At 34.6% G+C, this 22,132-nt stretch overlaps 1 protein-coding gene across 2 annotated transcripts in view; it reads left to right on the top strand.

Moving 5' to 3' along the window:
* LOC149531209 (Protease-associated (PA) RING/U-box zinc finger family protein) overlaps window positions 1-20,195 on the top strand; it is an 88,535-nt gene extending 68,340 nt beyond the window's left edge. For both annotated transcript variants that reach the window (XM_089811958.1, XM_089811959.1), the window contains 2 exons: window positions 18,630-19,022; window positions 19,227-20,195. In XM_089811958.1, the coding sequence (XP_089668084.1) occupies window positions 18,630-19,022; window positions 19,227-19,753 (920 nt within the window). In that variant the 3' untranslated portion in view covers window positions 19,754-20,195. The remainder of the gene's footprint in view (window positions 1-18,629; window positions 19,023-19,226) is intronic.
* Window positions 20,196-22,132: the final 1,937 nt, after the last annotated feature.

Raw genomic sequence — 22,132 nt, 5'->3', positions numbered from 1 at the left:
TGTTAATGTAGTAGCTTCAGTCGGATTGAATTGACGTAGATACAATTCTTCTATGGTTATTGGTCAATCATCAACTAGACAAACCCTCTTATGTCTACTTATATTATATAGTATTATATATATATATATATATTTATAATATAATATATTAATATTAATATTGTCAAATAAATGATTGATTAATTTATTACCAAAGAGACATGTCTCTTCTATGGATATTTATATAACCTTCAAATCTGCAATTGGAGCACACAGAAAATAAATGACATTGCTTAGTACATTTGTAGAGATCCTTTCACTTAATAGCACACACATGCAAGCAATCACCACCACGTGTTTTTAAGTCATGTTGCAGCGGTATGCAAGGTATGAATGGAGTGTGTGCAAGCATGAAGGTGGGCTTTTTGGATGCAAAAGCTTGTTGTAAAATGAGCTTGCTTTCCTTGGTAGTTTCATTTGAGAATGGATTTTTTAAACTCGACTGTATATGCAAAGAAGATGAAGCATTTGCATACGCAACTTGGAGAATTCGATGGAAGATAAGAGCACATATTATATACAAAACAAATGCATATCTGAGAATGAAATAAAGATATATGCAAATAAAAACAAAAGAACACAACTTTGCCTCTATGAAATTCACAAGAAATTTTACCTCTTTCCACCCAAACAAGGGAAGTCTCTCCATATATTTTTATTTCAAAATTTGAAGCAAATCTAAGAGATTTTCGGATTTAGAAAAGATTGCAGAAAAGAAGCATATATAGACATCAAATCTTGACTCAATCCTTGCCCAATGAATATATTCTTAACTCAAAATTTGTTGCTTGACAAGTGTAGGAAGTAAGAGATTAAAATTGCACCATTTTAGCAACCGTTTTGACCAAGTAATGTGCAAAATGCAAAGCATATTGGAAATGGCATCCAAAGCATAATAAGTAACTTGAAAGAGTTGTATGCAAGCTAAGAAGGATAGGAATGTTTTAGAACTTACCTTGAACCAAATACTTGATAATTTGATGAAGACAAATGCTTAAATTTAAGGCATTTTTGGATAAGAACATGCCCTAGATAGGTTGTGAAATGAGCAAAACCCTCAATAAACTACACTTTTTGAGTAGCTAGATGTGATCCTTGCACGATTTCATGCAACAACAACCTAAAGACCTCCAAAAACTACCAAGTATTGCTCAAGTTCTGAACGATTCAATGCTTCAAATCACGTTTTTCATGAAAGCACCCAAAAAGGTGGGTTTAAATACCATATTATTGCCACTTCCCTTTAGGCAAACATAAAAGCCTTCAAAAAGAAGTAGAGGCACACTTTTTGGAGCTAAAAACATGTGTTTTTGCACCAAAAATTTCCACCTTTAAAAAATGCACATATTTGTGAGTAAAGAATTGTTTTTTCATTGTAAAAGCATGTGCTTTTGAGGGAAAAATTTCCACCATTGTGCTCGTTGGTCATAAAATCACCAAGGACACTTCATGGTGGACAAAGCATTTTCTTTTGACACAAAAATTGCCGCTCTTAAGCAATTTTAACACTAACATGAGTAATGATGCACTTTTTGAGATGAAAAGTATGTGTTTTAGATCCCAAAAAGCTCACTATATGCATAAACACATGTAAAACCTCTTATAGAAAATGTAAGTGTTTTTGGGGAAGAATAATACATGCTTTTGCAATTGCATGTGCTTTTGAGTTCAAATGCCCACCTATATGCATTTTGACACTAACTCAAGTTAATAAACACATAATAAACTTTAAAAACACAATAATACAAGCTTTTGGGTTCAAATTCCCCACTCATAAGCACTTAAATGATTAACATGTTATTGCCTTAAAAGAGTCCACTTTTATGCTTTTAGGACGCAGATTTATTGGTAGTGGGGTTTGAATAGGTGTTTAGCATGTTGATATATGCTTTGAGTGATAAAAACCCCACCATTATGTATTTTTAATGTCTCGTGTAATTAAATTTAATAAAATAAGTATAGTCTTCAATAAAGTAATATGAAACTAGATTTAAAAAGGCTATTTTTCATATAACATTAAAAACTATGGTCAAATCAAACTTAGAATGAGCTAAAATTTAAAATAGATGTCAAACTCCATTTTAAATATTAAATATAATCTTTATTTCGTTCATTTGTCAATAAAAAACTCCATTTTTGGAGGTCTTCTATGTTGAATATTGTAGCTGCGATAAAGACCTTTATCTTTTGAAATGTAGACATTATTATTGTTATGGTCACCTTTAGCTAAAGAGGACAGTTATAGAAATAATTGTAAAATTAAATATAAAGAGATTTGTCATACGACATGCGTTGAGGCTTGGAAATATGAAGAGTTGTGTATTTGAAAATGAAGGCTCATGTTTTGGGAACTTCAAGAGACCTTTGGATGAAATGTGAAGAGTATCTATTTGTTATAAATATCGCATCAAGTCAAGAACATTGTACACTTGAACATTTTATGATAAATAAAGTGATATTTTGTTGTGTGGTTGGGTTTTTCCCTTCAATTTTGGAAGGGTTTCCTAGTGTACATTTGTGTCTCTTGTATCTATTTTGGATATTCCTTATTGTTGTTTATCTAAAATTCTAGGTTAAACTTAACATAATCACAACTTGTTATTGACCTTAAAAAAACCCACCTTTTCCTTCATATCTTGAGCTAGACAAGTCTGTTTAAGGCCTAGTTAGCTTGCAACAAGCGAGATTGCAGGGGCTATTAACATAAGGCAAACGACACTCAAACTATTTACAATAAGAAGAAAAACAGACAAAAGACATGAAATTCTACAAAAAATCAAGCGTTTACAGTGAGAGAAGAACAACTTTTTCTTGCAATATTTGGGGATTAAACTTGATGTTAATCTTCACAAAAAACACACCAACAAAGTTTCATAGAGTACAATTTAGGGATAACGAATTACCTCAATGACACTTATCAGCACGTTAAAATGAAGAGGCTATATATATGAATTCATGAGAAAATTGCATAGGGTTGCCTCAATTTGTGATGTCAAAATTGAGGACAACATGTTGAAGCTGAAGTTTTTGCAAAACACTTGAAGAATTTGCATGAAGAGGTGAGAGTGATATTCATAAGATGAAGATTTAATACAAGGCTAAGGCAGATCAGAAGAGGTGATATAAGGAATTTCAAATTGGAGATGAAGTCATGGTTTATCTATAAAAAAGAGTTTTCCGATGGGAACATATAATAAGTTGAAGATGAAGAAATTTTGATTGTGCAATATTGAAGAAGCATGATTCAAGAAATGCTTGGGTAGTCTAGTTTCTTAGTGAACTCAATATTTCACTTTTGTTTAATGTCTTAGATTTGGCAGAGTATCTTGAAGGAAGTATTAAAGATGAGATAGCAAAAGTACAATGGAATATTCCAACACCTATATTAGATAAGAGTGGAGATAGAAGTCATCTTGGATAGTCGTGTTGGCAATAGCACAAAGAACAAGATATTTTAAGAGTACTTTGTCAAATGGAATGGAAGGTCTATTGAAGACTCTCGTGAATATCGAAGGACAAGGTTGACCACCTTGGTTTTCCTCTACACACTTGAGATGTGACAACTTCCCAAATTACCTTGGTTGTTTGGTGTGGGAGCATCTAGCGTGTAAGAGTAATCTTGCATCACCCAAAAATATTGTCTAGTATTTCAATAAGGACTATTTTGGGCTAGGTTTCTTTTTTTGGCAAGTTCACTATTTTTAGTAAGTTTTCATGTGAACATAGATAACCTCTATTACTTCCTTGGAGTTTCATTTTAGATATTTAAGCATATCGATAAAGTTTCATGATAAGATCAAGCTTGGTTTTGAAAATTTTGTTTTGACGGGGTGGTACAAGAACTTCAAACTTAGTTTTAAAGGCCTTACAAGGTTCAAAAGAGGGTCAAAACTTTTTCACAACAATGCTTCTCAATGTAACTTGTAGATCACTCTGAGAGGTTTCTGAAAAGTGGTTATAATAGAAAATTGGGTACATGGTTCACAAGATACGACCTCTAAAAGTTGCACTACTTTAGAAGAAAAAAAATAAAATCCCTTCAAATACTTGAATGAGTGCCGAAACCCATTTAGGGCATATTCTCGATATATTCCAATATCGGGAAAAATAATATTAAGGTGGCCAACTTCGAAAGGGGGAGGATTTACAATTTTTAGAACCATCTAGGGTAGTTAAACTTCCAAATATAAAAGACAAAGAAGGCTTATTGGGGCAGTTCTGATCATGCATATGGTGGCTTTGGCTTACATATTATTGTAATGAAAAAACCGATATGGCTGTAGCATGTTATTTTTTGAATACTGTAACGTCATTTCATTGAATTTAGTAGATAGAAAGTGTTTCTATATCTTGCAATTGTTTGATTCTTCCAAATTTCTATTTATTTCGCTATTGTGTTGTGTGTATTTGGGTAAGGGGAGAACCCATATCAATAATCCCCTCTTTAAACGTGCACTTGGTCATTCAAGTCTTTTGCCTCAAGAGAGTTATTGGGCAAGCCATGTGGTGCTAATGGACATTTGAGCATTAAATGAGGGGTCCATTGTTTTGGGACTAAAGGCAATCTTAGAGAAGTGTGAAGGTAGTACTTCACAATCATGCCATTGACGAGATTTTGGTGTAATGAAAAGGAATGTGATAGAAGCCTAATAACAATCTGTCCAAGGTTCTTCATGTCAAGTTTTGAGATCAATTTGTTTTTGAAGTGGGGGAAGGCAGTGTTATGAATGCCCATTATAATATATTTATTAGGTATTAGCTTGGATTGGCTTGGGTGCACATTCTTTGCAAGTCTTGCCTTATGCTAAATTGTCTATATGTAGAGTTCAATTTGATATAGGCTCAAAATATCGGAATGACTTAGCTAGCGAGAAGCTTATTGAGTAAATCATGGCTGGAGCTATTGCTCTATTGGAGGATTGCTTCCTTGAAGTGGTGCTTCAAACATTAGTATATTCTAATTTTTGATGTTGGATATTATATTCTAGAGGTCCTTGTTCATTTTTGCAACCTCCTTACATTCATGTTGGCCCCATGATATGTAAACTATGTTACCATGTTCCTTCTGAACCCTTCCATACTTGTATAAATTTGGTTTGGGTCTAGGTCTTTAGTTGGCTTCCTCTTGGACTCACGTGGTTTGGTAAAATTTTTTAAATCATTTTTTTGAAGGGGGAAGGCAATGTTATGAACCCCCATAATGATTTATGTATTAGGTATTTGTTTAGATTGGCAAGGGTTTACACTCTTTGCAAGTCTTCATTTATTCTTAATTAGAATAACGATATTATTTTTATCTATGGGGCAGTAATAGCTTTCTTTAGTTAGACTCTATATATTGTATTTATCCTACATGTGGGCTTATGTGGTTTTTATATAGACTCACAATATCGCAATGACTTAGCAAGTGCAAAGCTAATTGATTAAATTATTGTTCGATTTGTTGCTCTATTGGAGGATTGCTCCCTTGAAGTGGTGCTACAAACGTTAGTATATACTAATTTTCAATGTTGCATAGTATATTCTAGAGATTCTTGTTCATTTTTGCAAGGTCCTTGCATTCATGTTAGCCCCATATGTAAACTATGTTACTAGGTTCCTTTGGAACTAGACCATACTTGTATGAATTTGTTTTGGGTCTTGGTCTTGTGTTGGTTACTTTCTAGATTCACCCAAGGTTTGGACAAACTTAGGAAAACCTTGACAAACCTAAGGGATGCCCTTCAATTTATTAATTTACTTTTATTAATTTTATTTTTATTAAAATCATTCTTATAAACAAATAAGTGCCTATGGATGTAATTTCACCCTTAAATAATAACATTGTGAAAGCGACTTGTATCATGGAGGTTTGTATAGTTTTAAAGGCTTTAATCTGGGCTTGGTGGCAGACGCACCCCTTGAGCTTACATTTTATTGAGATAGGGAGCACATGATGGGCACCACCCTCACACCCCATGAGGAGTACTAGCCCCTTTTCTTGGTGGGAGCATTACTTGTAGACTCCCATGAAGGGTGGACTCTCTAAATCACAATTAGGGGTGTAGCCCTTCTACCCCATTGGGATCTCTATAGAACTTGATCACAATGAGGGGGTGATGAGGGATTGGGATCTAACTCTTGAGTATGTTGACTTAGATGTTAAAAGTTGCACAACTCACAAAAAATCTCTTTAGTTGAGGCAACTTGTATAATAATGGTTAGTGGAAGTGGCATTGTAACTCCTTGTCACTCGTGAAATTGAACCAAATTTTGACTTTGAATTGTAACTTTCATTCTGTCTTTTTTTTTTAAACCAAAAAGTGACAGAGCACTTGAATAATTAATTAATATAAACTAGTTTAGGGGGCACCTCAGAGAAAGAACTAGAAAAAAAAAAACTATGGTTCCCAGCCCCGTAAACAATAAATAACTCAAATGATGATACCCCAAGGGGCCCCTCCAAGTCGATCCTTCGCAAGCAGAAAACTTTCATTGTGTATTGACATTTGACAAATAATCAAATTATGAATTTATGATTATTTTCATTTTTGCAAATTATGAGGTATTTAAAAATTTCACTTATTGGCAATTATGAGCAGCACTCTATATACACATGTATGTGTATGTAATAATATATGTTTGCAAACTTTGAGGTATTTAAATATTGTCTATTGGCAATTATGAGTATCCCTACACCCACATACACATAGTTGAACCCATACCATTGTACTTGATACGTGTACCTGCACCCATATTAGTCTTAGTAACTTAGTAGACAAAGGCAAATCTACACAAATATACATCATAAGGTAGACCTTGAATTTTAGATCCCAAAGTATTCCAAACTTGCACCTAATTGGATTCATTATAATATGAGTCGAGGAATGAACACACTAATGTCTTGTGAGAAAACTTAAATTAAGGTTTGGAGAATTTGAATGATCACATGCAACCATTGATCTAGAAATTTGAACATATAGGACTAGATCATCCACAAATTTGAACCAACAACAAATCCATGCTCCAAATGGGAGATGGCTACTATTTATTAAAGTAGCATTCCTCTAAATTTGTCACACCTTGCCTATATTAGTTATCAAGGATAATGACTAGGTAGAGGCTTTGCTTTGTAACTAGAATAAAATAAATATAACAAATAATAAAAGGGGTTCTATTATGAGTAAAGATTGATTCATTTTTCTATGGACTATTCTAAGCATAGATGTTTGCTCCCAATTCCCAACCATCATGCCCGTTCTTGTTTGACTCCTATGTTTAGGCATTAGGAACAACTTTGATCTAGCCTAATTTTCTACACAGTCATTGCCAAACTTTGCTAGAGGAATTACAAGATAATATTACGTCATTAACACTTTCTTGCTCGTGTTCTTATTATGAACATCTACTAGGGCCTTCATACCCCATATTTTTAAATGGTAGGAATCTTATTTTGTAGTGATATCAAGAACAATCCTGCCTTAGGGAGATAGTTTTTGTCCCAACAAAGGTTTAAAGGGATATTAGTCTTTGGTCTTAGATGTTTTTTAACCAGAAACTTATAACCATCTTTTGTGTTGTATTCACCTATTTTCGACCCATCCTGAACTAGTCTATCCTCATCTTGACTTAAAGTGATGTTCCTATTGCTAAGGATACATACTAGTTCCTTTCTTTCTACCTCTGGGATATTACAATTGTCATCAACTTTTCGTTTTCATCCTTATATTAAGTCTCCATTCTTGATTTCTATATAATCCTTTACATTCTTACCCTACTGTGCTTCCAAAAGTCTTTCAGAATTCTCAAAGTTATATAGGTTGTCAATTGTAGCAAAGCCACCCTATGAATCCTTCCATAACCTAGTTGTTTCACCATTTCCAAGATCTTGTGTCAATTTTTCTAGGATGACATTCCTACATTCCAATTTGTTTTTCTAGATGCGAGAACTCTTAAAAGGGAAAGCAATTTGAAATATATCTATAGGATAATTCCCAAGTAGATATTTGTGGCTTAAGATCCTTAACCATTTTAAATTGGGGTTTTTATACATTCTCCATACTAGTTCAGCCCATAGGGTTTTGCTTCGGCTTTTTATATTCTTAATCCCTAAGCCATCTTCTTTTGATCTACATATTTTATCCTAGGCTATAAATGAGATCTTTTTCTTATCCTCCATCACTTGCCAAAATGACCTAAGACATCTTCTGATTTCTCCTCATTGATTTCCTATTCCGATCCGTTTTGCAAAAGAGTTGAAAATATTTTTGATATCCTTCCTGTTTCTTGCCTTCACCATAGAGCATAGTGTTGTCAACAAACTATTGATGGGTTATAGGATTGACAACATTAGTTATTTTAATACCTTTGATTTGGCCTTCCTCCCTAGCATTGGTAATTGTGCTACCTAATGCCTCTCCATGATAATGACTAGGAAGGGGGAGATACAATCTTCCAGTCTCGACTTTCTTGAGATGTTGAAGAAATCTTCAGGTGTGCCATTTACCAAGACTGAAATTTTTGGTGTGGAGATGCATTCAAAGATTCAGGTGATCCATTGTTTTGTAAAGCCAAAGGCTTTTAAACACTTACACAAGAAGCATAAATCCCCCTTATCATATGCTTTCATATATCCAACTTAACATACTTGGATTATGATTTCATTGGATGGAGTGAATTACTTCTTGAGCAATTATTGTTATTGTAAACTGATGTTGTTTTAGTTGTATTAAACAAAGGAGATGAGAGCTCTTTATATAGATTTACAAAAATGATGTTTTAGAAAGAAACAATCGTCAAAAATAGATACTATCTAATAAACTAAACACTGACATGACCTTTAAAGAAACATTATAATATTCTAGTACCCTACCTTAATGGTTATCGTCTAATTGTTGTCATTTGGTCACAAATTCTACAAAGCATTCTATTGCTATTGAGACCCTTCCTGGATCTACAAAATTTAAATGGCCAAGAGCAGCCAAAATCTGTCTAGAACAAAATAGAGAAGGCTGTTCCCTTCTTCAAAATGCTTTGCAACAAAAGACAAGAGCTTGCCGATAGCTCTGCCAACGAGATGAGTCTGCCACTAACCCTCCTAAAATCAGCAAAACATCTGACCATAAATCATCACAAAACATCTGACCAGAAATCATCACAAAACATCCAACCTGATGTTGGATATTGGAGTTGCTCTTCCTTGGAGGCAGAGACAAACATTGAGAATCACTAGCATGATTTTGAGGAAAAATCAACAAACCCTCTAAACTTATGCAGATGAGCATGATGCCCCAAAATAGACATGATTTTTTGGGAGAAAAATCATACATGATTGTTGTGCTAAAAAATTGATCAAAACAAGACAGCAGAATTCGAGACATGGATCAAAGAGTACAAAGCTTCATTTTTGAGGAAAAATGGTAAAACCCAACATATAATTTTTCTTAAACCTATTAGATAATTTTCGAGAAAAAAATTATAAACCCACAAAGGAATCCCACACAACTTTGCGAATTACAGAATCATAATTTTTTGATGGAAAAAATTATGGAAATTCATCAGAAAAATCTTCATGCAGCAAAATACAAAACTTGGCATGTTAAAACAACACATGCTCGCAACATGCAACCTTCAAAAATCAGAGACTTTTACCCAAATCAAGAATCGCTTAATCAAAACCCTCAACTAGACTTTGCAATTATCTACAGAAATCATGGAAGACAAACCACATTTCATAAAATACCTCCACAATTTTGTTTTGAAAAATCAAAAAACAATTTTTTGAAAAAAAAATTCAAAATTAAAAGAGGCTCAATTTGCCAATTTTTATGAAATCCCATTGGCTTGCTCGGTTGCAATGTTATGATAAATTGATGTTGTTGTAGTTGTGGTAAACAAAGGAGATGAAAGCTTCTTATATAGATTTACAAAAATGTCATTTCTAAAAGAAAAACAGTCATGAACTAAAGATGGAAATAGAAAGTACCTAATAAACTAAAGACAACTAAGATGGCCATTAAAGAAACATTATAATATTCTAGTAATTATTACTCCATCATAGATAGATCTCCAAGGAACAAAACCTATTTGCTCTTCAGTAGTTAAATTACAAAGAAGTTTATGAGATAGGTCTAAAGTCATCATAGTTCTCAGCTTTCTCCTTCTTTGGAATAAGAGTAAGAAGGTATTGTTTACTCCTTTGAGAAAATTCCCAGAGTTTCTCACCCCCTCAAGAGCCTTGACTACCTCATCACCTATAAAGTGCCATCATTTTTGAAAGAATGAAGCTGGAAATCCGTCTGGCCCTGGAGCCTTGTCTGGGTGCATTTTCATCACATATGTTTCTATCTCCAATTTCATAAATTTTGCTGCAAAGCCTTGTTTTGTTCTGCAGAAATAAGTTTGTTTAGAAGAATCTTCCCCTGATGTTCTAAATTGGAGCATTCCCAGTTATTTAGTGTTTCTTAACAGTGTTTAACTGATTCAGCAACAATTTGATCAGGGTTTTCAACCACATCTTAGTAACTAGACAGTATAATTTTGATCCTGATACATCAACATTCTTCAACCAATCTTCCATTGTCTTTACCAGTTTCTCATCTTTCAGCCACATATTTTTAATAAAAAGGACATCTCTTAGGGTGTGTATCCTCAGTAATATTCAATAAAACGGAGAAACGATCAGAACCAGAATGTGGTAGGATTTCAGCCAAGAGAATAAAAGGAAAATGGCTGAAACCTTGGCTGAAACCTATCTAGCTTCTGCAATATGGCTGAAACCTATCTAACTACTGCAATATGGCTGAAACCTTGCCTTCTATTATTCCATGTGAATGCTCCATTTTCGATTTTGATTTCTAGCAAATTGCTTTTGTGAGCCTACTTTTTGAAGTCAGTTTTTGATTGAGATTCTTTGGTGATACCATCTCATTTCTCCTTAGGGTCAAGAACCACATTGAAATCACCTCCTATAATATGCACCTGGTTTTGCCCAGTTTCTAAGTACCGTTCTATTTCTTTCCATACTATATTGTAATCTCTATTCTGTATTGGTCCATAAAAATGAATTAATAGGAATTGTATGTGTCTTCCTATGCTTCTAACTGATCCATTCATCCAGTTCTGGTGGAGTTCTTGTTTGGTAAAGGAGACTGATCTAGGATCCCAGATTGTTGTTTAGCCACCCAAGGCTCCATTTGCTGAGATTCCTTCAATCTCCCACATAACCAATTTCTTACCGAAAATTGCTGCCCTCCTAATTTAGTTTTGTCTCTTATAGCATTGTGATTTCATCTTTTGTTACAGAGATGCAGCGTTTCACAATTTGCTGCTACATTCCACGTTATGACATTCATGGTGCTGAGGGAAGGCCCTTTCTCTTCTCAGCATTAAACAGAGATGTGATCTTAGTCTAATTCTTAGCACGCCCATCTTTTATCCTCAACTTTGAAAGGAACTTTCTGCCCTTTCTCTTGTTACTATTTGCAGAAGTAGGAGTGTCTTTACATAAATCAGATTGCACAATTCCCATTATTTCATCAGCTGAATCCCTTCCGTCCTAGCTAACTCAATAATTTTCTCCTCCAATTCCTTTCTGCTTCGTCGAGCTCCATAATTCTGGAAATGAGAAGTTTTTCTTAGATGATCTCTTCTTCATTAAGGAAATCCTCAGCAATCCCCTCAAGGAGGTTCTAGGAGCTCATTACATAGGGATTCAAGACCTAAGTCTACATTTTCATTCCATCACAACCTTCCAATGGATACTCAAAAGTATCCTCCTCAGATTATGTCTTTGTTTCTCTTTTAGCCATCACACTGTTAGTGAGTTTGTGGGGCACTGAAAATAAATCTGGCTCACCAGGGAATAACTCCAAATTCTTTTTAATGACTTCCTTCTTTTCTGAACTCTCAATTCCCATTCTAGCCTCTCCAACCATAAAAGTGGCATTTTCCATCGTGGGGGCATCTATGATCCTTTTCTCAATTATTTCTCCCTCAGCATCGCACATCTTAGATTCCTGAGAGTTGTTTGCTATCCTTTGCTCTGAATTTTCCTTATAAGTCTGATCAACCAAGGTCAATTCCTTGTTTATCTCATTTTGAAGGGAGTTGTGAAGGTCTTCTTGATAGCCAGGGTGAGGGCAGAAATTTGAGGTTTATTCGGGCTGTCTATGATAAAGACTCCAATTTCCTCATCAAGCCAAATGTTAACTTCCTCCGTTTGTTTATTTACCTTTTTACTGTTAGTGCTACTACTGTTAGTCTTATCTTTTTGATGTGGTATACTCCTCATTTTAAAGACTACATTATTTTGAATTGGACCTTGATAAAATACAAGTCGGATGATATATGTTTTAATTTTTGTGACAACTCAACTGATTCGGGACATTTCAAATTAATATCAAGATCTATGCAGATTTTAACATTAAGCGAAGATAAATTTTTTTCCTCAAGCCCTACAGAGCCTCCCAAAAGATCTCCTACTCTTATTGGAATTTCATTATGTATTAATTCTACTGAAAGGTAGGCACACTAAACCATTTAAGGCTTTTTTATTTTTTTAAGATTGGCAAACGGCCGAAGCCTAGATTAATTATTTTTATTTATTATAATTAAATTATTTATATGTGTTAAGTGAATTCAAACCCAAGACCTCCCACATGAGAGGCTCACAAGTTACCGTTGTGTTGAAGGCTCTTGCCTCATTTAAGGCTTTTTTTATTGATGTTGTTTGGGATCAAATTTTGATTGCTACTCCATGAATTAAAATTAGATCCTTTATAAAAAACATGATTTCCATTTAGAAATTTTTTCTTTTAGGGTTACATCTTTATAATCAATGAACAAGAAATTCTCAGGAAGGATAGTAATACTTACCTGGTCTGCATAAGCTTCGTCAAATCAGTTCAAAATTCTTTCCACAGGGAGCTCATATCCACACTATCTTGCAAATAGATTATGAGTCTTACAATGACACCACATGCCATCTGTTAATAGTTTTAATCTCAGCAGTAATGACCCTTTCTTCCCGATTTGAAGATTGGGGGTTTTTACTCCAAGGTCTATTTTGCAGAGATTGAAATGGAGGCCTACAATTCCTCTCATGTTACCATTTCTCCGTTCAGGAGAGATATTCTAGCTGTTGTTAATTTCCAGGATGAGAAATCCTATTGCCATGAACCGACTTTAATACCTCCCAGGGGCTGAGATCTTTTAGATGGCAGGTTGCTAGGAGGAGCCAAGAGGCTGAACCTTGAATAACTCGGCTATGAAGATGTAGCTGGAATCTACCGTCTACCTAGTGTTGTTTGATTTGCTCTAGAGGCAAATCCTGGAGTTCTAAATGTAATGGGGTTTGCCCAGATTTTTAATAATGCCACTCATCCTAGGCCATTAGCTTCTTTCTTGTCCAAGGGGTTCAAGGCCCCCTTAGCCTTCTGACAACTTACAACCTTCCATTCCCTTTATTGCAAGTGATCTGCCCTTTGTTTTCCGTATTTGTCCTGGTAATAGGGTCTTTTTTGCCACCGCTCCTTCTCATTATTTTCCACAGTATAGACAGGCATCCCATTATTCCTTTTCGTAGGATTCATTTATTGCTTGAAGGAGGGTTTCTTAAAGCCCTTAATGATGGATCACATCCATTTTTGTTTCCTCCAGCTCTTCTTATCGTGAGGATGGATCACAGTGTGTGATCTGAAATGTTGATGCATGAATTATTTACACAATCAAATTCAGAAGGTTAAAAAAAACCCTAAACCTATTTAAGTATGCAAGGTGACTACTGTGATTACAGCAGAGTGCATTTGATGCAATGTCCTTCCTTTTACCTAGGACTTCTTTTTTCCTTTGCGAGAGGAGAGCCATTTTTTTAAACAATTTGTTGAGCATGTTACTAGTTTTCCTCATATGTAAATTAAATTAGAATGCATACCATAGACCAAAAATCAAGTTCAAATATAAATGAGCTGTAAATTACTAAATTAAAATTAGAGTTAAATGCATACCATAAATCAAAATTCAAGTTCAACTATAAATGAATGTAATGCCACTTTCACTAGCCATGTCATATTGTAGAAGATTTTTGGCAAGTTGTGCAATAATGTCTAAGCAGGCACATTCAAGATTTCCCTGTCACCCCTTCATTGTAATCACTTCATTTATTTGACAGATTCCACTAACTTATGGGTATTTGGGAGTGGAGACCTCAATGAGGTGTATTGCTTCTAGGGTCAAGGGGTAATGCCCCCAAAGGAGTCGATGTGCAGCCAGGCCTAAATTAAGTCATCTGAAAATTAACAACCAAAAGTCACATTTTTAAACCACAAGAAAGAAAACATAAATTATATGAATTTGGTGTTCTTTTTAATACAAAACTCACAAACTTTTGCACTTACTTCGGAATTTTATTGGACAAGTGACTCGCCTGCATTTGTACTCGGGATTACTCGTGAGTGAACAATTTTTGTAGATTCCTTCAACTATGGGTGAAACTATCACATACAACGATGTGGGTATGATAATAAACATGTTGGAATTGGCAAAAAATCTTGTATATCATGCACACAAAACCCATGTGGAGGTGCTTTATCACTATTGAAGTGTTGAAATTACTATGAGGCGCAACCATCAAATTCTCAACAAAAGCTACTTGGTCTAGGTAAGTTTGTAAGACCTCTTCGAGATTTATGGACGACAATCGTTTTGGCCTGGTCATGTTTTGTGATAACCCCATTTCGAATAAATATTTATATATGTTAATTGAATAAATATATATTTATTAGCAATTAAATATTAAGTATTGATTAATTAAATATACAATCAATTGAATATTTAATATACCAATTAAATATTAATTAATTAAATATACCATGAATTGAATAAATAATATATGAACCAAATAGAACTAATCATTATGGTGGTTAATTGCCCACGCAAGCAATAAACAGTCCACACAAGCAATGAATCCAAAGATACACGTGCAGGTATAAGGCACGATTTATACTAGAAACATGAATCTACGTGGTTGCCGAGTCATACATAATACAAACAAAAATACCAGCTCATCCGCACATGTTGGAAAGATATGACGGGATAACCAAGTAGTTTGTCAACATGCGACGACAATATTTGTGTCCGTAGTTAAGAACGAACACCATGAAACTATATGTATGCACAGAAATAACCCATGAAATGGATATAAAGGTAGCAAAGAATGGTCAAAGAATCATTAGAAGAAAACACAACAAAACTAGAATACAAGACAGACAAATCTGAATACAGATTAGTCAATAATGACTCACATATGCATTCAACCTGCATGACACATATAGCTGGTAATCTAGCAGATACTATAGCTTGGAAAGGATATTAAACCTTTAAGGAAACTCTGAAATCTACGTCTAATACAAACAGACATAAGGCACCAACATAGAAGGGAGGATATACTGTTAAGATTTATGCATCCCTAAAGTATGTATATTAGCTATTATATTAATTAGAATCAATTTACTTAAATAATATCTGTGTTCAATCCCATTATAAGTCTAAGCTAGATAGGTAAGGGTCAGTGTCCTTGAACACCTTGAGGATATGTCCAAAAGAGGCTTAAGGGCTTGGATCCACAAAAATCTTGAGGGAAACCATTGAGTTTGGTTTGAAAGCGACCTAGTGTATCTTAGCATTCTCTCTGAGCCAGAGTTATAATTGGAATAGCATGAATTTTCCTAGCTTTCCATATCTTACTCTTGATTTAATAATGTTATTAAGTTAAATAGAATACAATTATAATGAATTTATTCATATATAAATAGATGAATCACAAGGGGTCATTACAAATGGTATAAGAGCTATGATCTTGCCATCCTGTAGGGTAAATACAACTATACATATTCTTGCCAATAAAATATCAGACCATTGAATACAGACAATAAAGAAACCAAAAATATCATTAAACAAATGATAATTATATATTGATATATGCAAGGGGTTCCTATCGATCTGGGAGAGGTAGAGTAAACCCTCTCAAGATACGTGAATTCCAAGATGGGTAAGGACATGGTTTCCAATGCCTCAAGAGCCTATTGGTAGATGGTTGTTCAATGCCCTGCGACATTGAAATTCGCATCCTCTTTAGGAATGATTCAATTATACACATTCTTGCCAATAAAATATCAAACTATTCAATACATACAATAATGAAGAGCCAGAAATATCATTAAACAAATGATAAATATATATTGATATGTGCAAGGGATTTTTGTCGATCTGGGAGAGGTAGAGTAAATCCTCTCAAGATAGGTGAATTCCAAGATGGGTAAGGGCATGGTTTCAATGCCTTGAGGGAGCCTACTTGTAGATGAGTGTCCAATGCCCTGCGACATTGAAATTCCCATCCTCTTGAGGAGGGCATGTAAGAAGCAAAGAGGACTTGAGCTTGATATGCTAACTATTAAAGCTATTAAGCATTATTCAACATCGTCTTAAACAATTTCATTCTAAATGCATACCGGTGCACATTAATCTTTGGAAGTATACAGTCTCTGTGTCGGAGACAATCATCAACAAGACCATTAAATGAATTATCAACTACAACAAAAAGACATTGAGACTGTTTATTTTATGAAGATTAATGATAATATATATTTCAATTATGAAGTCATCAATCTAATTATGCTTGGAATCATTTGGGCAACCCGCCAACCTCGACATCATCAAATCTATCAATCTACATACAAATTGTCCTTGTATATCATCAAACACGAAATCAGTCATACATTCACCCGATCCAATCAAGGTTGAATCACTTTTATCATTCAATTTATCTTCAATTCATGTTCAAACTTAGTGGTGTAATAAGAACTAAAGATTCGTTGACATCTCACAAATCAAGTGAAAACTTAAGTTGCTTGAGGATAAGCAAATTTAGGAAGGGTGGAGTTTGAAAACCCCATTTTTAATAAATATTTATATAAATATATATGTTAATTGAATAAATGAACTTATTAGCAATTAAATATTAACTACTAATTAATTAAATATATATTCAATTGCATATTTAATATACCAATTGAATATTAATTAATTAAATATATGTTGAATCAAATAAATAATATATCAAACTAAATACTAACCACTGATAAATTACTATGAATCGAATAAATAACTTATGAAGGAAACAAAACTAATCATCACGATGAATAATTGCTGACATAACCAATAAACAGTCCACGCAAGCAATGAATCCAAAGACGCGCGCAGGTATAAGGCGTGATTCATACTGGAAACATGAATCTATGTGGCTGCTGAGTCATCCATATTACAGACAAAAATACCAGCTCATCCACACACAATGGCAAGACATGATGGGATAACCAAGTAGTTTTACAACAGGCGACAACTTTGCATCTGCAGTTAAGAACCATCACCATGAAACGATATGCATGCACAGACATAACCCATGAAATGGATATAAAGGTAGCAAACAACAGTCAAAGAATCATCAAAACAAAAAGACAACAAAACTGGAATATAAGACAGACAAAATTGAATACAGATTAGCCAATAACGACACACATGTACATTCAGCCTGCATGGCACATGTAGCTGGTAATTCAGAAGATACTATATCACACGTATTGCCCGGATTGGGTATTAAACCAATAAAAAATGGAACTCTGAAATCTACGTTTGATACAAACAGACATAAACCACCGACACAGAAGGGAGGATATACTTTAAGACTTATGCATATTAGCTGTTATAATAATTAGAATCAATTCACTTAAATAATATCCATGCTCAGTCCCATTATAAGCCTAAGCTAGAAGGAATAAGTAGGAATACAATATGGGAAAGGCTTGTATAAATCCAGCCAATAGGTTATCTCAAGATAGGTAAGGGTCAGTGTCTCCGAACGCCTTGAGGACATGTCCAAGATAAGTTTAAAGGTTTTGATCCGCAAAAACCTTGAGGGAGACCATTGAGTTTGGTCTCAAAGTGACCTATTGTATCTTAGCATTCCCTCTAAGCCAGAGTTATAATCGGAATAGCATGAATAGCTAAGTCTTGATTTAATTATATTATTAAGTTAAATCCAATACAATTGTAATGAATTTATTCATATATAAATAGATGACTCACAAGGGGTCATTACATGTTTATTTTTTTAACTTGTATATTTACATGTTTATTTTTTTTACTTTTATACTTCCATGCACATTGACTGAGTTTCTTTGGAAGTTTAATGTGCTTTCATTTCGTTTCAAATGCTGTAATTTTCTAAAATATTGTCTGACAAGTTTAATACAAACACTCTTATTCTCTTTTAGTATTAAGCTTGCTTCTCGTGGATTTTAGTTTTCTTTTTTTCTTCTCACTTCTTCTCTTGCAATCTTGATTCTATACGGGCCTGTTTCCAAGTATTACAATGGTTCTATATATTGTTAAAACACAATGAGACTTTGTGGAATGAGAGAAGGGCATGCATTCTAGCAAAAGAGAGGTCTAATAAAATTACACAAGTCGAATGCACAAGTCAATAACTATTTATGTAAAAAATGCGTTGGTATAGTTTTGTTTTGTTCAAAATACTTCTACTCTTTCATGTGCAGTGGGTGGGATCTCTGGAGGTATCACGATCCATGCAGTATTTATTTCAAAAGGATCAGGTGAAATGCTTCTAAAGTATAGTGGAAACAAGGATATTGAATGCTGTATAATCCCTTCAAGAGAGGATACAGCATGGACGGTGATACTAATTGCTTTTGTCTCACTACTCGCCTTATCTGCTGTGCTTGCAATTTGTGTGTGTTTAAGGAGTTACCGGTTACGCCGTCGAAGGCGTCGACCTCTGCGCCATATTATGAGTTCTCGAGAAGTAAAAGCTTTACCAAGCCTTATATTCACTTCTGTTGTTGATGACAACTGCACATCAGAGACGTGTGCTGTGTGTCTTGAAGACTACACAGCAGGAGAGAAACTTCGTGTTCTGCCATGTTGTCATAGTAAGTTGTCTCCTAAGCTTTTCTGTAGATTCACAGATAAGAGAGATTTTTTTTCACCTTATATGGAAAGTTGGTGTTTGATTTCAGTTGGGCATTGTTAAAACTAATAATGTATGTCAAAAACTAAATGATCTTTTTTGTTAAGGTTCATTGTTAATCTTATGATTGAGTGAGCTTATTGGTTGGGTCGTATTTTGATGGCAGAATTTCATGTACTCTGTATAGACTCTTGGCTCACCAGGTGGAGGACCTTTTGCCCTGTGTGCAAGCGTGATATTAAGGCCAGTATTAGACAGCCTCCAGCCTCAGAACACACCCCACTTTTATCTTCATCTCCCTTAATTTCTTCCTATGTTTCATCATTTCAGGGATCACCAAATGAGCATATATTCTCAACTTCTGTGCCCTCATATGCTTTTTCCTCTTTTCACAGTGTCACACTGAATACACCACAATCAGTTAGCTCTCTTCCATTTCTGGAAGGAAATCCTATTAATATTAGAAATGTATCCAGACACTCATCTCTCCACTCTCTCTATTCACATCAGAATTCTTTACATATACCAGGATCATTTATTTCTAGCTATGCCAGTTTTTCTATGCCCAGTGTACAAAATACATCAATGCAAAATGCTGGTTCTTTCAATCGAACCTTGTATATCTCATCTTCCAGCGACGACTCCACAAGTATCTCCCCTCTTACTTCTCACATTACCTTACCAGACAACTGAAGGTAGCAGAGAGTGGTTTTCCTCTTACTTCTCACATTACCTTACCAGACAACTGAAGGTAGCAGAGAGTGGTTTTCTGACGGAATTAACTTGTGCATGACATCAAAGCACTTACTGTAAATGTTTCAGGATATTTGCATAGTGGAAAATGCTACATCTCTTTAGGTATTGAATTGTAAAGTATCTTGTATCATTAGTTTGTATAAATTATGATTGAAGTAGAGTCAGTGTTTTAGTGAATCTGGTATATTTAAGTAGTGGATTGAACTGAATTGCTGCTTAGTCTCCTCTAGAAACTTGGTGATAAGGTCATCTGTGCTGTGAATAAGCACTAGACACCTCAATGACCAATAACATACCTTGACAGGTTTTCTTCGTTGCATATAATATGTAAACTGTGTTCTCCAGGACTATGTAAGATGATGATAGTATTTTGGAGGCATTTGTTGCTAATGTGTCTGTTTGCGGCCTTTCAGATGCCATAGAAAATGATATCCAATGTGCTGATGCATTTTCATGATTTTTTCCTGGAATGCTTGTATTTCTTCAACCTAATTAATTTGATTCTCCATTGATACACAATGTCTGACTAGTGAGAATTGAGTGAGATGTTATCATATTTCTAAAGTGTTTAAAAGAGCAGTTTGCCTGAGCAATATTATTGCTCGAGTAAGGAATACATATATAATTTTCAATTTCTATCATTACTCTTATGATACACAATGTCTGACTAGTGAGAATTGAGTGAGATGTTATCATATTTCTAAAGTGTTTAAAAGAGCAGTTTGCTTGAGCAATATTATTGCTCGCTCGAGTGAGGAATACATATATAATTTTCAATTTCTTTCATTACTCTTACAGGAGTGCCAATTTTCACAGAAATATCTTTTAAGTAGGATTTGCTATGTTGTTCATTTTTAGGTAATCAGGGATCTGAGATGCAAATTGTTTCATTCAGTGGCTATCCTGGGGGAAGTTCCCTTTGTCGGTATCAGTAGGGGAAATTATAATAAGTAATTATTCCTTGGGTTTTGAATTATTCGTCCCACTTCTTGGCATTGCTGTTGATCCTCTTATATTAATGATTTGTCTGACAAGGAATTAACAGTTTTATTTATTTTGCTAGGGAAGACAATTCTAGCAAGCCTGTTTGGGTAAGTGCTCAGTATACACTATAGGCCTAGGTTTTTCAAAGGGGCCATGGAATTATTCCCTTTGAATTTTGATGATAGCACTGTAATACTGAGTCTATGTCATTGGCAGTCAGGTAATTCAAGATTTGAGTTTCAGAAAAGTCACCTGTTTTTGTAAACACTCTTTATACAATATGATGTCCCTGAATTTTATGTGAAAGATCATGATTGTAAGAGAGTATGAAGCATTTAACCAGCGTGTTCTTTTAATTTGTTATTCTGTCACACAAACTGCTTCAATCTGTTGCTTTCAGATTTTCCTCAGCCATTAGATTGAATCCATTTTCCTACTAGGCCCCACCTGCCGGTTGTATGTTTCTTTCTAATAGCTAGTCTCAATGAATCAATTTAGCCCTCCTTTGACATTATTTGCTATGAGGATCATGTACAAAATGACATCCTTTTCTCAATTTTCATTACCCAAGTCCAGTGTCATCTTCATCTCCTTTTCTTGCATGGTTCATATAGCTCCGCTTTTATACACATGATAGCTCTGCATTTTCAAAAAATAGTTTGGTATCCTAGAGCCTTCTTTTAAAGTAAAAGATCTGGGAGGTACACATAAAAGAGTGACTTCCTCCCGTCTCCTATTTGGTATTGATTGTCTGATGTCTATGTTCAAACACAAATAATGTATGGTGTGGTGATGACAAGAAGCGGGAACTCAAAAATACTTGGACTAGCTGAGCTTTTCAACTGTTCCCAGTTCCCTTTGATAATTAACTTAGTTTCCGGTTTGGATTCTGGTATGGATGCGGGTTCGAATTTCATCCAATTTTTTTTGGGCTGGGTTTGGAGTTGTTCTGGGTTAGTCTGTATAAGATTTTCTCCAAAGGAAAAACATATATGTATACATATGCAGCAGCTAATAATAAATCAACACAAAAATACACTAGCACATATATTAATGTTTTAGTCCAAATGACATAACAAAATGCCAAAATACACCACCATATCAAGGTTTTGTTTCAAAATTTAAAAACAATATTGTCAAAATTACTTATCAGCCATCAGTTCTTCAACTGTGCTCGGTTCCCTTTGATTTTTAACTAAGTTGCCAGTTCGGATTCTGGTATGGATGTGGGCTCTAGATTGGCTTCTGGCTTCACAAATAACCTCCACCTGACATTAGCTGAACCATTTTTACATATTTCCATACTGGAGAGCATCTGTCTATTTGGAGGTG

The sequence above is a fragment of the Cupressus sempervirens genome, chromosome 11, assembly GCF_028749045.1.
Source record: "Cupressus sempervirens isolate cs-2001-9-10 chromosome 11, ASM2874904v1, whole genome shotgun sequence".
NCBI lineage: Eukaryota > Viridiplantae > Streptophyta > Pinopsida > Cupressales > Cupressaceae > Cupressus > Cupressus sempervirens.
The sequence above is the reverse complement of the archived record's forward strand: the minus strand, read 5'-3'. Positions and strand labels throughout refer to the sequence as shown.